Below are 20,090 nucleotides of genomic sequence, written 5' to 3' on the forward strand. Positions count from 1 at the left end.
TTGTGCTGAGGCAGTACTGCACGATCTTCTGGCACTTTTTGTCCCAGTTCTCATCCTGTTCGGCGATCGCCTTGTATTTGAAGGCCAGCTGGTAGGCAGCAAATACGAGCGGAGGCAGAACATGCTTCAGCCGCTGGCCGCCCCCATTCCCCAGATGCTTTCGAGCTGTTTGCAGCATTTTGTATTGCATGTCCGGCTCATCAGAGCGCATCAGGTGAATGAAGCTGAAGCAAGAACGGACCATTAATTAAAGGTGAAATTACAACGCATAGCGAGATCTACTTTCCGCGCTACGACTCCTTGCTTTTCCGCAAACTCTTCGGCATCTGTGCTGCTGGCTCCAGCTACCGCCAAAATGTCCTTATGCGCATCATCATCTTTGAACAGCGGCGTGATAATGGTCAAGAGGCTGTCCGCCTGATCGGCCGTCGGCACCTGAGTCTCGTTCTCTAGAATGTTCATTACCAGATACGGCGCCAGCGATTTGCGTGAAGTGTAGTCGAACTTTTCGAGCAGTGGACAAAAGTTGTGCAACTGGATGATGGTCAGGGCATTATTGTAGAAGTCAATGCAGAGGCGTAGCAGGCGAGACAGTTCCTGGTTCACGGACAAAAGGTGCGAAATGCTGCAAAAGTGTACAAGTTTAGTTCAGGGTCTTTACATTTCTTATCAGCTCGAGGATCCCTTACTTGTTCATGTTCATTCGTTGCAGTATTTGTGCGGTTGTGCCCAGCACCTTGTCCACGTAGTCGATGCGATCCAGATACACTTTCTGGGCCAAACTCAGCAGAGCCACCTGCAGCGAAATGGTGTCCTCCAGTGGCATGTCATGGCGCATCTGCACAATGTTGGCCACCTGAATGCTAAAGACCTCAAAGAGTTCCACTTCAGCGGGAATGATGGCATCGATGCCATTGCCGCTGGTCTACAGCATAATAAATGTTAGTAAATGATAGATTTTGGGGCATAGCATCGATATAGGATATTACCTTGCCACTCCTCTGGTTGTAGGCAATGTAGACGCTCAATCAACGATATAATAATATTCTTTACGTTCACACCCGTTTCCAGCTGGGCGCAGGACTTTAGAAATGGGTCCAGTGTCTGCAGATGGAACTCATCGGGAAACACTTGGATGATGCACTCCATGAGATACTCCTGGGCAATGGCATCCCGACAGCTAACAACCTGCTCCAAGATTCCGGGTAGAACGAGCCGCTGGTACGTCTCCAGGGTGGCCGACTCCAGCTGCGAGAGGCGCACTAGGTTTGTGCCCACCAGTATTTTGAGCTCCTCGCGCTCTTTCTCCCGCCTAGTCTTCTCGCTGGAGTGTCCCTGGTGCTGCATGCGCACCCACAGCTTGTTCATCTCTGCAAAGTTTGTCAGCACAAAGTCAATGGCATCGTAGACATTGACCTCGTGCTCGTTTTCTGCGACCATCACATCGGGCAGAATGTTGCGGGTGCACTGCAGCAAATAGTTGCGAAGGAAAATCCCCCTCAAGGGATGCTGCACTCCGCGACACATCTCCACCAGATCCTTGAGTATGCTGCGCTTGAGCGTCGAGTCGTTTTTTGCCCACAATGCCCACTGTGATCAGCAAATACAGTCGGGGCACTATGGTGTGCGAGTACTGCACCAGCTCGTACAGATCCGTCTTTTTGTCGCTCTTTTCGCTCAGGTACAATTCCAGATGGTTCAGCTCATTGGTGACGGCCATGTCTGGGAAGGAAACAAGCATTACAATAAAGAAACTTTCATACGTCATGATATTGAGTACTCACATAGCTCGTAATAGCTTTTCGGGGACAGCAGGGAGGTGCGTAGCTCACTCAGCATGGTGCTCGCACACTTGAGCGAATCCAGCATGCGCTCCTTGTCCAGGAAGTGGTTCATCTGGAAGGCCTGCTTGCGGGCTGCCCCGACGGCCTCGGGGAGCAGCTTCTCCTGGTCATCCAAACCATTGGGCATGGTCTGAAACGAGACATAGAAGGTGCAGTCGGTGCTATTAGTCCCTGGGGTTTGCCTCGCTCTTGATTTGGTAACGTGCAAATACATGAAGGCGGGTTACAATGAGATCGAGAACACACAAATGCTTTAACAGTACACAGCTTGAGATAAGCCTTCTTTATAAAACATATCTACGGAAGTTTGGGCAGAGCGGAGTCAGGCCAGAGGACTCAATGAATCGATGATAAGACAGACTCAGCCACACATAAACATTAAGCAGACTTTTTTGAATGAACATGACACATTGAAGTGGTTTGAAAGAGTAACGTATAAAAAAAGGTATAAATACTGGTATCCACAAAAGGGAACATTTAGAAAAGTACCAAGAAGGGATATTGGTCTCCCTATGTTACTCAACTTTGCCTCAATTCAATTCAAAAGTTAAACGAAGGAGAGGGGTTTTTTTCTGTTTTTTGGGTTGAAACTTGTAAAATAAATACGGCGTCAATTCGAAAATGGAGGATTCTCAATTTTAACGCTGTACTGGGGGTCTCAGACTGTGCAGATCTAGCCTCGGTCTCTTGGAAGGAAAACTGTTGGCGAAGACAGACGTGCTATTTTTGTCCAGTCCAAGTATAAAGAAAACGAGGGGGAACGTTGTGATTTGCTGCGGACACCGCAACTCTACAGTTATACCCGATACTTAGTCAGTATGGCTCTCCTCCGGCAGACGCCGCTAATATTAAACGACACGACAAAGAGTGCGTGCGAGAGAGACAGAAAATCCGTCTGAGCGTGACGTCGGGCGCTGCGTAGCCAGTGCAAATTGATTTGTTCCTTTTGGGTATACAAATGTTCCGATCTGATCCAGATTCAGCAGTCTGATAGATATGGTCATTATCTATGATTCTGCGTTTTTAGTTTTCTCGAATCTGCAATATTGTGGATGCAACAGATTTTCGTCCTTTGTGGGGGCGGAAATGGGTGGGGCGAAATTCTGAGATACACGTTTTATAGTGAGATCTAACAGAAGTGCGGATACCAAATTTGGTTACTCTAGCCTTAATAGTCTCTGAGATTTGTGGATGCCCCAGATTTTCGTCCTTTGCGGGGGCGGAAGGGGGTGTGGCGAAATTTGGACACGAAACGGTCAAGGTCCGATATCACAGGAGTGTGGATACCAAATTTGGTTGCTCTGGCTCTTATAGGTTCTGAGATCCTTGAACTCATATTTTGCAATTGGCAAAGCCGACCATGAAACCTGTGTGTTAGAGAGAGACAGAGCGAGAAAGAATGAAATGGTTTTCTTCATTCTGGCTATAATAATTATACGACCTGGTTGAGATTTTACACTCTAGAACATATAGTCATCCTCTACGATTCTGCGTTTTTGGCTTTATCGTATCTTTAAAAATGTGGATGCCACAGATTTTCGTCCTTTGTGGGGGCGGAAGTGGGCGGGGCGAAGTTTTGAAATATTTTTGTAGCAGTGACATATCACAGAAGTCTGGATACAAAACATCGTTGCTCTAGCTCTTATAGTCTTTGAGCACTAGGCGCTGAAGGGGACGGACAGACGGACAGACGGACGGACGGACAGACGGACAGACAGACATGGCTCAATCGACTCGGCTATTGATGCTGATTCCTTCTGGACGTTACACACATCCACTTTTACCACAAATCTAATATACCCCAATACTCATTTTGAGTATCGGGTATAAAAACGAGGGGGAACGTTGTGAGTTGCTGCGGACACCGCAACTCTGTCCGTCTGTCCGTAGGCGGCTTTGCTTAGAGTAAAACATTAGCGCCTAGATCTCAGAGACTACAAAAGCTAGAGCAACCAAATTTGGTATCCACACTCCTGTGATATCGGACCTTGACCGTTTCGTGTCCAAATTTCGCCACACCCCTTCCGCCCCCGCAAAGGACGAAAATCTGGGGCATCCACAAATCTCAGAGACTATTATGGCTAGAGTAACCAAATTTTGTATCCACACTTCTGTTAGATCTCACTATAAAACGTATATCTCAGAATTTCGCCCCACACCCTTCCGCCCCCACAAAGGACGAAAATCTGTTGCATCCACAATTTTGCACATTCGAGAAAACTAAAAACGCAGAATCATAGATAATGACCATATCTATCAAATTGCTGAATCAGGATCAGATAGGATAATTTTTGTAGCCAAAAGCAAGAAATCAATTTGCAGTGGCTACGCAGCGCCCGACGTCACGCTCAGACTGATTTTCTGTCTCTCTCGCACGCATTCTTTGTCGTGTCGTTTAATATTAGCGGCGTCTGCCGGAGGAGAGCCATATTGACTTAGTATCGGGTATAACTGTAGAGTTGCGATGTCCGCAGCAACTCACAACGTTCCCCCTCGTTTTTTGCTATGGGTGTAGCCAGCCTGACACTTACAAGCCGTCGTGCCAAAAAGACAGAAAGCTTGTTGGATTAATGGATACAGGGGCATCTATTAGTTGCATTGGTGGAGATTTGGCCAGCGAGCTGCTTGAAAGCCAATTTCAATTTAAGCCCATGGCATCCACAGTTCGGACAGCGGGTGGGCAGTCTCAGAGAGTGGTTGGGAAGCTTAAAGCGGAAGTGGGCTATAAAGGTGTTACCAGGTCTGTTACCCTATACATCGTTCCAACCCTAACGCAGCCTCTGTATCTGGGCATTAACTTTTGGACCGAATTTGGCCTATTGCCAGCCGATTTGTATCCACAAGGAAGTGCTAATGACACGGTGAACCATTGCGATGAGGTGTGGAAGACAGAAAACCAACGTCCTTTATCGGAGGTGCAACGAGAACAACTGAATAGAACCATTCAGTGTCTTCCGTCTTTCGCGGATAATGGTTTAGGAAAAACCACGTTGTTGTCCCATGTAATAGATGTAGGTGAGGCAAAGCCCACAAAACAACGACACTATGCAGTGTCCCCAGCTATCGAGAATTTAATGTATGAGGAGTTGGATCGCATGTTAGCGCTAGGGGTCATCGAAGAATCCAACAGTGCGTGGTCTTGTCCGGTAGTACTCGTCCGGAAGCCGGAGAAGGTTCGTCTTTGTATAGACAGCCGCAAGGTGAACGAGGTGACTCAGAAGGACGCGTATCCCATGCCGCTCATAGATGGGATCTTAAGCCGGTTACCAAAGGCAGAATACATAACTAGCCTCGACCTGAAAGATGCCTACTGGCAAATACCGCTAGAAGAAGGTTCTAGGGATAAAACAGCATTCACAGTGCCTGGACGGCCGCTTTACCAGTTCAAAGTTATGCCTTTTGGGCTTACCAATGCGCCGTCTACTATGTCCAAACTTATGGACCGCATTATTCCAGCCAATCTTCGAAACGAAGTGTTTATATACTTGAATGACCTGCTCATAGTGTCAGACACCTTTGAAAGGCATCTGAGTGTGTTAAAAGTATTAGCAGAGAAGCTGTCTGAAGCGGGGCTTACAATTAATATACAGAAGAGCAAGTTCTGTGTGCCTGAGGTCCGCTATCTGGGGCATGTAGTGGCTCACGGTATTATAGGCATGGACTTGGACAAAATAGAGGCCATTAAGGAATATCCTGCTCCGAAGTCGGTGAAACTGTTGCGTCGATTCTTGGGTATGACGGGATGGTACCACAAATTTATAAAGAATTTTGCGGCTATTGCGGCGCCTCGGACGGACGCCCTGAAGCAGAAACGCCAGTTCATTTGGTCCGATGAAGCAGAAGCTGCATTCACAGCTCTTGTAATAAGTGTGATAATAATAGTAATAATGTGATAATAGGTTAGGTTAGGTAGAGACGGCCGCCAAGCTCGCTCGCCCAGCACACTTAGGCCGGTTTCGGCCCGTTGTGATACCGCTTGGGATCATTCCCTCCCTGCAGATGAGACTTCATGTCAACAGTTGTCCCATTCAGATGCCCTTATAAAGTTGACGATCTTTCTGGGACATAGCGTGGACATCTCCGAGATGTCGTTCAGAAAGGCAGAGCCCAAGTGATGCAGTCTCCTTCTGCTGAGAGCTGGACAGGAACAGAACAGGTGTTCCACTGTTTCCTCCTCGTCCTCGTCTCTGCAGCTGCGGCAGAAATCAATGTATGGGGCACCCAGCCTGTTTGCGTGGGTGCCTACTAGCCAGTGTCCTGTGAGGGAACGTATGACTGCGCTGCACCTTTCCCTGCCTAGTTTGCAGAGCTCTGAGGTGCGCTTCTTATCTATGGTCGGCCATGTTTGCCGAGCTGTGCGACAACGTGGCCCTATTTGCCACTTGTTGTCTATCAGTCGCGTGTACTGCTCCTTTATGATGAGATTGCAGGTGGCCATAGGCATACAAATATCCTCCTTATCTTGGAGAAGGGGGGTTGTAGTGCCAGATCTGGCCAGCTCGTCCGCTATGCAGTTGCCCTCGATATCTCGGTGGCCCGGGACCCATATAAGGCTGATAGCAAATTGCTGAGCCATCTCGTGAAGAGATCTTCGGCACTTCGCCACAGTAGCCTAGTTCGAGGAGATCGCGTTAAGTGATCTGATCGCAGCTTGGCTGTCGCTGTAGATGTTTAGATTGGTTGCCGTGGTGGTAACCGTGTGAAGGCAGTACAGAGCCTCCCTGATTGCTATAACTTCCGCTTGGAAGACGCTACAGTGATCCGGAAGCCTGAAAGATTGCCTTATGTTAAGTTGTTCAGAGTAGATTCCTCCTCCAACCCTGCCGTCCAGTTTTGAGCCATCCGTGAAAATGCTTATGGTCCCATCTGGGCCAGGGAGTCCCTCGAGCCAATCGTCTCTATGAGGGATGATTATGCTGAATGGAGTCTCCGTGTGCTCCATTGGAACTTGATAGTCCGTTCTTGCTGGGACCATGTTGTTATACCCGATACTCAAAATGAGTATTGGGGTATATTAGATTTGTGGTAAAAGTGGATGTGTGTAACGTCCAGAAGGAATCGTTTCCGACCCCATAAAGTATATATATTCTGGATCAGCATCAATAGCCGAGTCGATTGAGCCCTGTCTGTCTGTCTGTCTGTCCGTCTGTCCGTCTGTCCGTCCGTCCGTCTGTCCGTCCCCTTCAGCGCCTAGTGCTCAAAGACTATAAGAGCTAGAGCAACGATGTTTTGGATCCAGACTTCTGTGATATGTCACTGCTACAAAAATATTTCAAAACGAAAATCTGTGGCATCCACATTTTTAAAGATACGATAAAACCAAAAACGCAGAATCGTAGAAGATGACCATATCTTCTAGAGTGTAAAATCTCAACCAGATCGTGTAATTATTATAGCCAGAATCAAGAAAACAATTTCATTCTTTCTCGCTCTGTCTCTCTCTAACACACAGGTTTCATGGTCGGTTTAGCCAATTGCAAAATATGAGTTCAAGGATCTCAGAACCTATAAGAGCCAGAGCAACCAAATTTGGTATCCACACTCCTAATATATCGGACCGAGACAAGTTTGTTTCAAAATTTCGCCACACCCCCTTCCGCCCCCGCAAAGGACGAAAATCTGGGGATATTCAAAAATCTCAGAGACTGATCAGCATCAATAGCCGAGTCGATTGAGCCCTGTCTGTCTGTCCGTCTGTCCGTCCGTCCGTCCGTCCGTCCGTCCCCTTCAGCGCCTAGTGCTCAAAGACTATAAGAGCTAGAGCAACGATGTTTTGGATCCAGACTTCTGTGATATGTCACTGCTACAAAAATATTTCAAAACTTCGCCCCGCCCACTTCCGCCCCCACAAAGGACGCAAATCTGTGGCATCAACGTTATTAAAGATACGATAAAACCAAAAACGCAGAATCGGTGAGGATGACCATATCTTCTACAGTGCAAAATCTGAACAAGATCGTATAATGATTATAGCCAGAATCAAGAAAACAATTTCATTCTTTTTCGCTCTGTCTCTCTCTAACACACAGGTTTCATGGTCGGTTTTGTCAATTGCAAAATATGAGTTCAAGGATCTCAGAACCTATAAGAGCCAGAGCAACCAAATTTGGTATCCACACTCCTGTGATATCGGACCTTGACCGTTTCGTGTCCAAATTTCGCCACACCCCCTTCCGCCCCCGCAAAGGACGAAAATCTGGGGCATCCACAAATCTCAGAGACTATTAAGGCTAGAGTAACCAAATTTGGTATCCGCACTTCTGTTAGATCTCACTATAAAACGTATATCTCAGAATTTCGCCCCACCCCCTTCCGCCCCCACAAAAGACGAAAATCTGTTGCATCCACAATATTGCACATTCGAGAAAACTAAAAACGCAGAATCATAGATAATGACCATATCTATCAGATTGCTGAATCTGGATCAGATCGGATCATTTTTGTAGCCAAAAGCAAGAAGTCAATTTTCAGTGGCTACGCAGCGCCCGACGTCACGCTCAGACTGATTTTCTGTCTCTCTCGCACGCACTCTTTGTCGTGTGGTTCAATATTAGCGGCGTCTGCCGCAGGAGAGCCATACTGACTTAGTATCGGGTATAACTGTAGAGTTGCGGTGTCCGCAGCAACTCACAACGTTCCACCTCGTTATGACTTTGCCTTGGCAGAAGTTCATATTTTTCTACTGTACAGTTTTTATTTTGTCTACTTTGTCGCCTGGTAGTGATTTTCAGGACTTTATGTTGCATGTCTTTGAGTTCTTTTATAGTAGTACGTGAAAGTGCGTCTGCTACACATTATCTTTCCCCTTTAGGTATTCTACTGTGAAGTCATATTCTACAAGTTCTAGCCGCATGCGAGTTAATTTCGAACTGGGATTAGTCATAGAAAAAAGATATGTTAATGGTCTGTGATCCGTTTTAACAGTAAAGTGTTTGCCATAAATATATGGTCTGAAATGGGTAATTACCCAATGAATTTCCGCTAACTCTTGTTCTGTTGTGCTCTTATTGCTTTCCCCTTTTGTAAATGAACGAGATGCATAAGCTATTGGGAGCTGAATTCCGTCACGGTTCTGAGTTAGAACCGCTCCGCAAGCTTGTTTACTAGCATCTGTTATAATGCAAAATTCTTTGCGAAAATCAGGATATTGTAATAATGTGGTATTGGTATTGGTATTAATTCCTTTAATGTATTGGAATGCGTTTTGGCATTCACTTGACCATTCAAAAGGAACATTCTTTTTACATAATCTAGTTATGTGCCGTGAATAGTCGGCGAAGTTTTTTATAAATCGACGATAATAATTGCAGAATGCTACAAATCGTCTCGCGCTGTCCGCATCTTGAGGGACAGGATAATTTTTGATGACGTCAAATTTCTTGTCATCTGGCAATACTCCTTTGTCAGTGCATTTGTGACCCAAGAATGTCACTTCATGCATGAAAAATGAACATTTTTCTGGATGCAACTTTAGGTTATATTTCCTACATACATTAAAAGCATCAGTTAAGTTTTTAATCATGTGTTTTTCGGAACATCCTATCACCATTAAATCATCCATATAAGGGAATGCCTGAGAGGGTTCTAAACCCGAGAATGCTATTGTCATCATTCTCTGAAATGAATTTGGTGCTATTTTAAGACCAAATGGTAATCGCGTGAAGCGATATGAGCCATTGCTCGTTGAAAAAGATGTTATATTTCTTGAATTTTCTTCAAGTTCGATTTGGTGAAAACCTGACATTAAGTCAAGGCATGAAAAGTATTTAGCTCTGCCCGGTTGGTCTAGAATATCATCAATTCTGGGGAGCGGGAATTTATCAGAATGTAGTTTTTTGTTGATTTGGCGATAGTCAATTACCAATCGCCATTTCTTTTCTTTCGAATTTGGTAATGATTTTTTTGGAACTAACAAGAGTGGGCTGTTATACTCGGATACAGACGGTTCTACGATTTTGTCATTTATTAATTTCCCTACTTGTTTTTGAATTTCTTCAATATATTAAGACTGTAATTGATGGAATGAACCTTTGCATTTACTGATTTTTTCCTAAAGGGTTCTGAGAGTTTTCCGACGCATTTTGCGTCACTCTCACATTATTATTGTAACCTTGGTTGGAGTTACCTCGGCCTCTTCCTCGATTTTGGCCTCGTCTTCCTCCACGGTTATTGTAATTATTGTTGTTGTTGTTACCACCTCGGTTATAATAGTTGTGGTTGTAATTTCTGCCACGATTATAACCTCGGCCTCCTCTATTATTGTGATTTGCACCTCGTCGATAATACAGGACAGGGTTACTTTGACCTGTTACCTCCGTGCAACTATTGACAAATTTGAAAACGGCATCATTCATATTTGTGAATGTGCCTGCCTGCATGATAAGTTTTACCTTATCAATCGACCAATTTAGGGTCATAGCTTTTAAAGCTGTTGTAGTGCTGTATTTGTTTGCAAGTGGTTGGCTTAGACCTTCACTGATATAGGCTCCTTCAAGGGCCTTTGCCAGTTTTTCCACCTCTTGGGTGTATTGGTTAGCCGTTTTGTTTTTCTGTTGCAGATTAAGTAGCTTGGCAGATACAATTTCTACCGATTCTCCTTTTACTACATTTGACAGTTGCGTAATGATTGTAGGAATTGTCTGCTCATTGTTTAGGGATTTTATTACCCTTAAACATTTACTTTTGTGCTCAGAATTTGTTTTCGAAACGATTTACTAAGGTAACTATATTATTATGTTCCCTTACTAAGATTTCTATATGGTTTTTCAGAGTTTCCGTTTTTATGACTGCATCTTTATTAATGCATTTGTAAGATTTATCGAATTTGTAACGAAATGAGTCTATATGTTTCGCGATTTCGTTCCATTCGATTCTTTTAATGGAATTATCTTACTTTTGTAAGCGTACTAACCATATAGTTCCTATACCTAAATATGGGTCTTCTTCTTTTATTAATTTTACCTTGACATATGGTAGTGTTGAAAGTACCATTGCCTTTTCTGCTTTATCGCAGTGAATAAGTGGGCTACCGATTGCGTCGAAAGCTTCAATATAATCAGTCTCAAACTGATGTACTGATATGTATTCGCTATGCGAATGTAAAACTTTAATCGCATTAATGCGAAAATTTGGATAGCTTTCGTAGACGTGATCTATTTTCTCTTTATTCATTTCTAGATATTATCTAGGTTATTTGCCCTACTCATGTATCTTTTCTTGATAATTTTGTTATGCTTAACATAGAGTGTAAGCAGAAATTGTAAAACCAATACTATCGTGATAATTAATAACAGGATCCACAATGAGTTTATGTCATCCGTGTGATCAATTATCTTGACGTTGTTTACAACGTTGGCAGTGTTGTCTTTTGCCTCACTAGAATCACTAAACCACCCTATTATGTAGTTTTAATTGTTTTTATATATTCAATGAAAACAATTTTTTGTTCGTTCTAACGTTCATAAAAGTAAATGAATTTTATTTCCAAAATCTTGGTTTAGTCTTTCATTTAATCTTTTTCTTTTAATCTTATATGGGATTTTATAAAGAAAGAAAAAATATATTCCTCCCTTTGAAAATCGAAAATAAAAATTGGAGTGATATTTTCATTGAAATGAACTTATTGCAAGATTTATCATTTACACAAAGTTTTTAAACGCAGCTGAGTATAAATACTCAGCGCTAGAGACATGGAAAAGTTAGTTATTTAGTTTATGTGGTTGGCTCACAATTCAAAGTTACATTTCATATATATAACGAGGGGGAACGTTGTGAGTTGCTGCGGACACCGCAACTCTACAGTTATACCCGATACTTAGTCAGTATGCTCTCCTCCGGCAGACGCCGCTAATATTAAACGACACGAAAAAGAGTGCGTGCGAGAGAGACAGAAAATCAGTCTGAGCGTGACGTCGGGCGCTGCGTAGCCAGTGCAAATTGATTTGTTCCGTTTGGCTATAAAAATTATCTGATCTGGTCCAGATTCAGCAATCTGATAGATATGGTCGTTATCTATCATTCTGCGTTTTTAGTTTTCTCGAATGTGCAATATTGTGGATGCAACAGATTTTCGTCCTTTGTGGGGGCGGAATGGGGTGGGGCGAAATTCTGAGATATACGTTTTATAGTGTGTTGTGAAATCCTCGATACGAGATTTCAATGTTGAGCAGAAATGCTCTGGGGAATCTTTGCGTTTAATAATGTACTACACGATATAGACAATTCGAGATTTATTCATTTGGACTTCAATCAACTTAAACTTTAATCTTAATCGCGTATAGAGTACAATGTAATGGGTAATACGGGTTTAAGCGCGGCCGGCTGCAACTGCTAATTGTCGTTGTAATTTCGTCGACACGCAAACGAAGACTCTTTATGGTGATCGGAGACGAGGTTACGCCGCCCTAGCATGAAACGACGCCGTTCTCCGAGTGGGCAATCGCAGTTAGAGCGCTCTCACTCTCTTTGTAGTTTAACCCTTAGAAAACCGTCCATGCCGCCCCCAATACTGGGACCAGTATTAGAAACCAAAGGATGTCACATGTGAATGCTCTGTGAATAAATAAAGTGTTCGTTATGGTACATGTATGGTCGAATGGAGCTAGCAACGGTGGTAGGATTATTCTGAGGTCTGTGGCAACGGTAGCCGACATAGTTTAGAGACCGATCGTTTGTATACGCCTGATGCTGTTTTAACAGTTGCGACTCTGACTAAACTGTCAGCTCCAGGGTGAACTTCTATTATCCTTCCCAGTTTCCACTCGTGGCAGTCGGTCATCCTTGACAATTACTAGATCGCTGACTTGTAGATTGTCGGTTTCATGTCGCCACTTTGGACGGGCTTGAAGATGTGATAGCCAATCCGAACTCCAACGTTTCCAAAATTGCCGGATCATTTTCTGTCCTTCCAGAAATTGGACTGTGAGTGGAACATCCCTTGTCGTTACATCCGGCGGAGCTAATAATGAATCTCCAATAAGAAAATGTGCCGGGGTGAGGACAGCTAGGTCCTCCGGCTCCGCGCTTAGTGGACATAATGGCCTGGAATTTAAACAGGCTTCAATTTGTGTTAGCACGGTAGCAAGTTGTTCGTAGGTCATTTTATATCCTGAAAAGGCTCGATAGAGATGTAATGTAAAATGTAATGTAAATGTAAAATGTAAATGTAAACATTTGCCCCCCAAAGGCCTCCGAAATTAGGACTATGCGGTGGATTAAAATGCCATTGGACGTTTCGGGCCACTAAAGCAGGTATTACAGTTGTGGGTAGCTCTCGTTTCAAATGTATTTGCCAGGTTTGAAGAGCCCGGTCGGCACCAATGAAGTTCGTGCCGCAGTCGCTATACATGTGTTGACAGTAGCCCCGACGCGCGATGAAACGTTGTAGGGCCATGAGAAAGTGTTCGGTGGTTAAGCCCGTGACCGCTTCAAGATGAATTGCCTTTGTAGCCAAACAGATGAAAACTGCGATATACGCCTTGTAGTTTGTGTGTCCACGGAATCTGGATGCTTGAATTTCGAACGCGCCTGTATAGTCCACTCCGGTGGCGATGAATGCACGAGTTGGCGGATTGACTCTATGTAGGGGAAGATCGGCCATCAATTGTGCTGCTGGTTACGGTCGGTGACGAAAACATCGGACGCATTGTCGAAGAATGCGTTTGACAGTTTGTTTTCCGTTGACTATCCAGAATTTGTGTCGAATAGTGGCCAGCGTTAATTCGGTGCCGCCGTGGAGTGCGAGACGGTGGGCATTACGCACGACGAGATCGGCAAAATGATGATGATTGGGAACTATCATTGGTTGTCGCTGGCTTATTGGAAGGTGCATTGCATTTCGCAGTCGACCTCTGACTCGTAGAATTTGTTGGTCATCTAGAAATGGGGATAATTGACACAGCTTGTGTGTTCCCGATTGTGCCTTGTTTCCCTTCAACCTCAATATTTCTGTCGCGTAGACCTCCTGTTGAATGCTGCGAGCGAGATGAATTAAAGCGTTGTCGAGCTCCTGCACACTCAGTGGTCCAGACAGTTTGTCCCCTTTGGCTTGAATGTTATGTATAAACCGTAGAACATATGCCATGACTGATATTAACCTGTCGTATGAGGACGAGTTTTGGATGAAGGCTTCTGGAGCCTCCGAGACTTGCACAGCATTTTGGAACAAAACTGATGGTTTCTCCTCGATTATAGTCCTGTCGATGTCCTGACTGGGAACTCCGTTTGCCGGCCACTGGCTTTCCGGCTGCTGTAGCCATGATGGTCCAGACCACCATAATGGATGTACTGCTAACTCTTGTGGTGCTAAGCCACGAGTTGCGCAGTCCGCTGGGTTTACCGCAGTAGGTACATGTCTCCACTGAGTTGATGTACTATGCTCCAAAATCTGTCCAACGCGATTTGACACAAAGGTTTGCCATCGGTGGGGGTCTCCATTTATCCAAAACAAAACGATAGTAGCATCTGACCAATAGAAGGTTGCCATAGGTGGTCCTGCAGTGCGAAGTTGGTCCCGGATCCATTTTGCCAGTTTAACTGCCAGCAGCGCACCCGAAAGTTCGACTCGTGGAATTGTGATCGGTTTCGTGGGTGTGACTCGACTGCGTGCAGCTAGCAAATGAGTTTGAATCATTCCGTTCGGTAGCTCTGCACGAATATATGCACATGCTGCATACGCCAGTGATGATCCATCGCAGAAAACATGTAGCTGTAATGACGCAAGCTCGTGGATGTTGAAGCGCAGCCATCAAGCCATATCAAGCAGTTCGGTTGGCAGCGGTTCATCCCAGTCCAGTTGTGCTAGGCTGCCATCGTTGCGTTTGATGCGGGCCATCCATGAGTCCTTGAGTATCGCCTTCGCGGTCATGACACAGGGCGTGATGAAACCTAATGGGTCGTACAGTCGGGCGACTGTGGAAAGTAAAGAACGTTTAGTATGTGCGTGACTGATTTCAAAATTTATCTTGAACCCAAAATAGTCTTGATGTGGATGCCAATAGAGGCCTAAGGTTTTAACGGGATCTTGGTACTCAAACTCTAATAATGTCTTATGAGATAAATGGTCTTGAGGTATGTCTTGTAACAGAGAAGCGTCATTCGCAGACCACTTTCGAAGTTCCATTCCTGCTGATCGTAAGGCTCCGATCAATTGATTTTGAATTTCTAATGCTCCTTCGCGAGGGGAAGCTCCGCTTTGTACGTCGTCAACGTATATTTCGTGTCGAAGTACCCTTTCCGCGAGTGGGTATCGGTCGCGTTCATCCTGCGCCAGTTGATGTATGACGCGAATGGCTGTGTAAGGAGCTGAAGCGGTTCCAAACGTAACTGTGTTGAGATAATACTCAGCTACTTGGTTGTGTTCGTCATGCCAAAAGATGCGTTGATATTGCGAATCCTCTGCATTCATGTCAATGCATCTATACATCTTTTGAATGTCGGCAGCAAAAACAAAACGATGGAAAGGCCAATTCAGGACCACGCCGGCTAGATCGTTTTGGAGCGCTGGTCCGGTGCATAGGACGTCATTGAGAGATTTTCCGTTTGACGTTTTAGAGGAGGCGCCATATACTACTCCTGACATTAGGTCAAGGCATGAAAAGTATTTAGCTCTGCCCGGTTGGTCTAGAATATCATCAATTCTGGGGAGCGGGAATTTATCAGAAAGTAGTTTTTTGTTGATTTGGCGATAGTCAATTACCAATCGCCATTTCTTTTCTTTCGAATTTGGTAATGATTTTTTTGGAACTAACAAGAGTGGGCTGTTATACTCGGATACAGACGGTTCTACGATTTTGTCATTTATTAATTTCCCTACTTGTTTTTGAATTTCTTCAACGGGGCTATGCGGGCTTCTGTAGTTTTTAATATAAATGGGTTCATCATCTTTAAGTCTCAATGTTTGTTTATAAAAATTATTTGTCGCTATTGGTTCGGTTTCCAGTCCGAACACATCACTATACTTGGTGCATAATTCTGTTAGTTGATTTTTGAATAGTTCTGGAAAATTTTTCTTTAACTTTGAAAGTACTTGTTCGCTTCTATTTTCTGGATTAGTGTTATGAATGTCGTAATCTGTTAAATTTTCATATTGGATTTTGTTCACTTTGACCAATTGGTCGAAATTAGTTGTGTTTAGAAGGCGAATGTAGACATGTTTGGATGCTGCTATTGTATTTGCAACATAAATTCCATTATGTATTTCTTGATTAGGAACAAATATATAATCGTTTACTGTATTAATGTCTATTTTTCGAATTACTTGGGATTTGGCTGGCAGAAGAACTGTATTGTTGCCAGCACTATATGTTATCGGAACATAAATAGGATAATTTAAGTTTTGAGGTCTGATTATAAACCAGTCTTCACTTGGCTTGAAGTCTAATTGGCAATTGAATTTTTTATAAAATCAATGCGTATTATTCCATCACACGGTATTGAAAAATCTGAATTTACTAAATGAAATTCGTGTGGAATAATATACATTGTTGATTGAAGTGCTATTGAAGTTGTTCCTTGATATTTTATAACACCTTGTCCTATGCCTTGGATGTTTATAATTTTGTCTTCTTGAATATTGAAATTATCTGAATTTATTTTTAAAATTGAGATGTCTGCACCAGTATCTATTAGGAATGTGAGTTTATTTTCAGTTGAATGATTATAAAAAGTGACAAATATATTAAGACTGTAATTGATGGAATGAACCTTTGCATTTACTGATTTTTTCCTAAAGGGTTCTGAGAGTTTTCCGACGCATTTTGCGTCACTCTCACATTGTTATTATTGTAACCTTGGTTGGAGTTACCTCGGCCTCTTCCTCGATTTTGGCCTCGTCTTCCTCCACGGTTATTGTAATTATTGTTGTTGTTGTTACCACCTCGGTTATAATAGTTGTGGTTGTAATTTCTGCCACGATTATAACCTCGGCCTCCTCTATTATTGTGATTTGCACCTCGTCGATAATACAGGACAGTGTTACTTTGACCTGTTACCTCCGTGCAACTATTGACAAATTTGGAAACAGCATCATTCATATTTGTGAATGTGCCTGCCTGCATGATAAGTTTTACCTTATCAATCGACCAATTTAGGGTCATAGCTTTTAAAGCTGTTGTAGTGCTGTATTTGTTTGCAAGTGATTGGCTTAGACCTTCACTGATATAGGCTCCTTCAAGGGCCTTTGCCAGTTTTTCCACCTCTTGGGTGTATTGGTTAGCCGTTTTGTTTTTCTGTTGCAGATTAAGTAGCTTGGCAGATACAATTTCTACCGATTCTCCTTTTACTACATTTGACAGTTGCGTAATGATTGTAGGAATTGTCTGCTCATTGTTTAGGGATTTTATTACCCTTAAACATTTACTTTTGTGCTCAGAATTTGTTTTCGAAACGATTTACTAAGGTAACTATATTATTATGTTCCCTTACTAAGATTTCTATATGGTTTTTCAGAGTTTCCGTTTTTATGACTGCATCTTTATTAATGCATTTCGCGATTTCGTTCCATTCGATTCTTTTAATGGAATTATCTTACTTTTGTAAGCGTACTAACCATATAGTTCCTATACCTAAATATGGGTCTTCTTCTTTTATTAATTTTACCTTGACATATGGTAGTGTTGAAAGTACCATTGCCTTTTCTGCTTTATCGCAGTGAATAAGTGGGCTACCGATTGCGTCGAAAGCTTCAATATAATCAGTCTCAAACTGATGTACTGATATGTATTCGCTATGCGAATGTAAAACTTTAATCGCATTAATGCGAAAATTTGGATAGCTTTCGTAGACGTGATCTATTTTCTCTTTATTCATTTCTAGATATTATCTAGGTTATTTGCCCTACTCATGTATCTTTTCTTGATAATTTTTTTATGCTTAACATAGAGTGTAAGCAGAAATTGTAAAACCAATACTATCGTGATAATTAATAACAGGATCCACAATGAGTTTATGTCATCCGTGTGATCAATTATCTTGACGTTGTTTACAACGTTGGCAGTATTGTCTGATATTTTCATTGAAATGAACTTATTGCAAGATTTATCATTTACACAAAGTTTTTAAACGCAGCTGAGTATAAATACTCAGCGCTAGAGACATGGAAAAGTTAGTTATTTAGTTTATGTGGTTGGCTCACAATTCAAAGTTACATTTCATATATATAACGAGGGGGAACGTTGTGAGTTGCTGCGGACACCGCAACTCTACAGTTATACCCGATACTTAGTCAGTATGCTCTCCTCCGGCAGACGCCGCTAATATTAAACGACACGACAAAGAGTGCGTGCGAGAGAGACAGAAAATCAGTCTGAGCGTGACGTCGGGCGCTGCGTAGCCAGTGCAAATTGATTTGTTCCGTTTGGCTATAAAAATTATCTGATCTGGTCCAGATTCAGCAATCTGATAGATATGGTCGTTATCTATCATTCTGCGTTTTTAGTTTTCTCGAATGTGCAATATTGTGGATGCAACAGATTTTCGTCCTTTGTGTGGGCGGAAGGGGGTGGGGCGAAATTCTGAGATATACGTTTTATAGTGTGTTGTGAAATCCTCGATACGAGATTTCAATGTTGAGCAGAAATGCTCTGGGGAATCTTTGCGTTTAATAATGTACTACACGATATAGACAATTCGAGATTTATTCATTTGGACTTCAATCAACTTAAACTTTAATCTTAATCGCGTATAGAGTACAATGTAATGGGTAATACGGGTTTAAGCGCGGCCGGCTGCAACTGCTAATTGTCGTTGTAATTTCGTCGACACGCAAACGAAGACTCTTTATGGTGATCGGAGACGAGGTTTCGCCGCCCTAGCATGAAACGACGCCGTTCTCCGAGTGGGCAATCGCAGTTAGAGCGCTCTCACTCTCTTTGTAGTTTAACCCTTAGAAAACCGTCCATGCCGCCCCAATACTGGGACCAGTATTAGAAACCAAAGGATGTCACATGTGAATGCTCTGTGAATAAATAAAGTGTTCGTTATGGTACATGTATGGTCGAATGGAGCTAGCAACGGTGGTAGGATTATTCTGAGGTCTGTGGCAACGGTAGCCGACATAGTTTAGAGACCGATCGTTTGTATACGCCTGATGCTGTTTTAACAGTTGCGACTCTGACTAAACTGTCAGCTCCAGGGTGAACTTCTATTATCCTTCCCAGTTTCCACTCGTGGCAGTCGGTCATCCTTGACAATTACTAGATCGCTGACTTGTAGATTGTCGGTTTCATGTCGCCACTTTGGACGGGCTTGAAGATGTGATAGCCAATCCGAACTCCAACGTTTCCAAAATTGCCGGATCATTTTCTGTCCTTCCAGAAATTGGACTGTGAGTGGAACATCCCTTGTCGTTACATCCGGCGGAGCTAATAATGAATCTCCAATAAGAAAATGTGCCGGGGTGAGGACAGCTAGGTCCTCCGGCTCCGCGCTTAGTGGACATAATGGCCTGGAATTTAAACAGGCTTCAATTTGTGTTAGCACGGTAGCAAGTTGGTCGTAGGTCATTTTATATCCTGAAAAGGCTCGATAGAGATGTGTTTTGACAGACTTTACATTTGCCTCCCAAAGGCCTCCGAAATTAGGACTATGCGGTGGATTAAAATGCCATTGGACGTTTCGGGCCACTAAAGCAGGTATTACAGTTGTGGGTAGCTCTCGTTTCAAATGTATTTGCCAGGTTTGAAGGGCCCGGTCGGCACCAATGAAGTTCGTGCCGCAGTCGCTATACATGTGTTGACAGTAGCCCCGACGCGCGATGAAACGTTGTAGGGCCATGAGAAAGTGTTCGGTGGTTAAGCCCGTGACCGCTTCAAGATGAATTGCCTTTGTAGCCAAACAGATGAAAACTGCGATATACGCCTTGTAGTTTGTGTGTCCACGGAATCTGGATGCTTGAATTTCGAACGCGCCTGTATAGTCCACTCCGGTGGCGATGAATGCACGAGTTGGCGGATTGACTCTATGTAGGGGAAGATCGGCCATCAATTGTGCTGCTGGTTACGGTCGGTGACGAAAACATCGGACGCATTGTCGAAGAATGCGTTTGACAGTTTGTTTTCCGTTGACTATCCAGAATTTGTGTCGAATAGTGGCCAGCGTTAATTCGGTGCCGCCGTGGAGTGCGAGACGGTGGGCATTACGCACGACGAGATCGGCAAAATGATGATGATTGGGAATTATCATTGGTTGTCGCTGGCTTATTGGAAGGTGCATTGCATTTCGCAGTCGACTTCTGACTCGTAGAATTTG

At 43.4% G+C, this 20,090-nt stretch overlaps 1 protein-coding gene across 1 annotated transcript; it reads right to left on the reverse strand.

The window, feature by feature from the left end:
* Positions 1 to 808: 808 nt before the first annotated feature.
* Positions 809 to 1,718, reverse strand: LOC117194099 (vacuolar protein sorting-associated protein 35-like). Its single transcript, XM_033398741.1, has 2 exons — positions 990 to 1,718; positions 809 to 925 (listed from the first exon to the last, which is right to left on the reverse strand). The coding sequence occupies exons 1-2, from the start codon at positions 1,525 to 1,527 to the stop codon at positions 888 to 890; spliced, it is 576 nt and encodes a 191-aa protein (XP_033254632.1). The 5' UTR covers positions 1,528 to 1,718; the 3' UTR covers positions 809 to 887.
* Positions 1,719 to 20,090: the final 18,372 nt, after the last annotated feature.

This window comes from Drosophila miranda, assembly GCF_003369915.1.
Source record: "Drosophila miranda strain MSH22 chromosome Y unlocalized genomic scaffold, D.miranda_PacBio2.1 Contig_Y2_pilon, whole genome shotgun sequence".
In the NCBI taxonomy this organism is placed as follows: Eukaryota; Metazoa; Arthropoda; class Insecta; order Diptera; family Drosophilidae; genus Drosophila; species Drosophila miranda.

Coding starts and splice junctions, on each gene's coding strand:
- LOC117194099 (XM_033398741.1), bottom strand. CDS start 1,527: ATGTGTCGCGGAGTGCAGCATCCCTTGAGGGGGATTTTCCTTCGCAAC. Junction 926..989: donor ACAACCAGAGGAGTGGCAAG/GTAATATCCTAT, acceptor ATTATGCTGTAG/ACCAGCGGCAATGGCATCGA.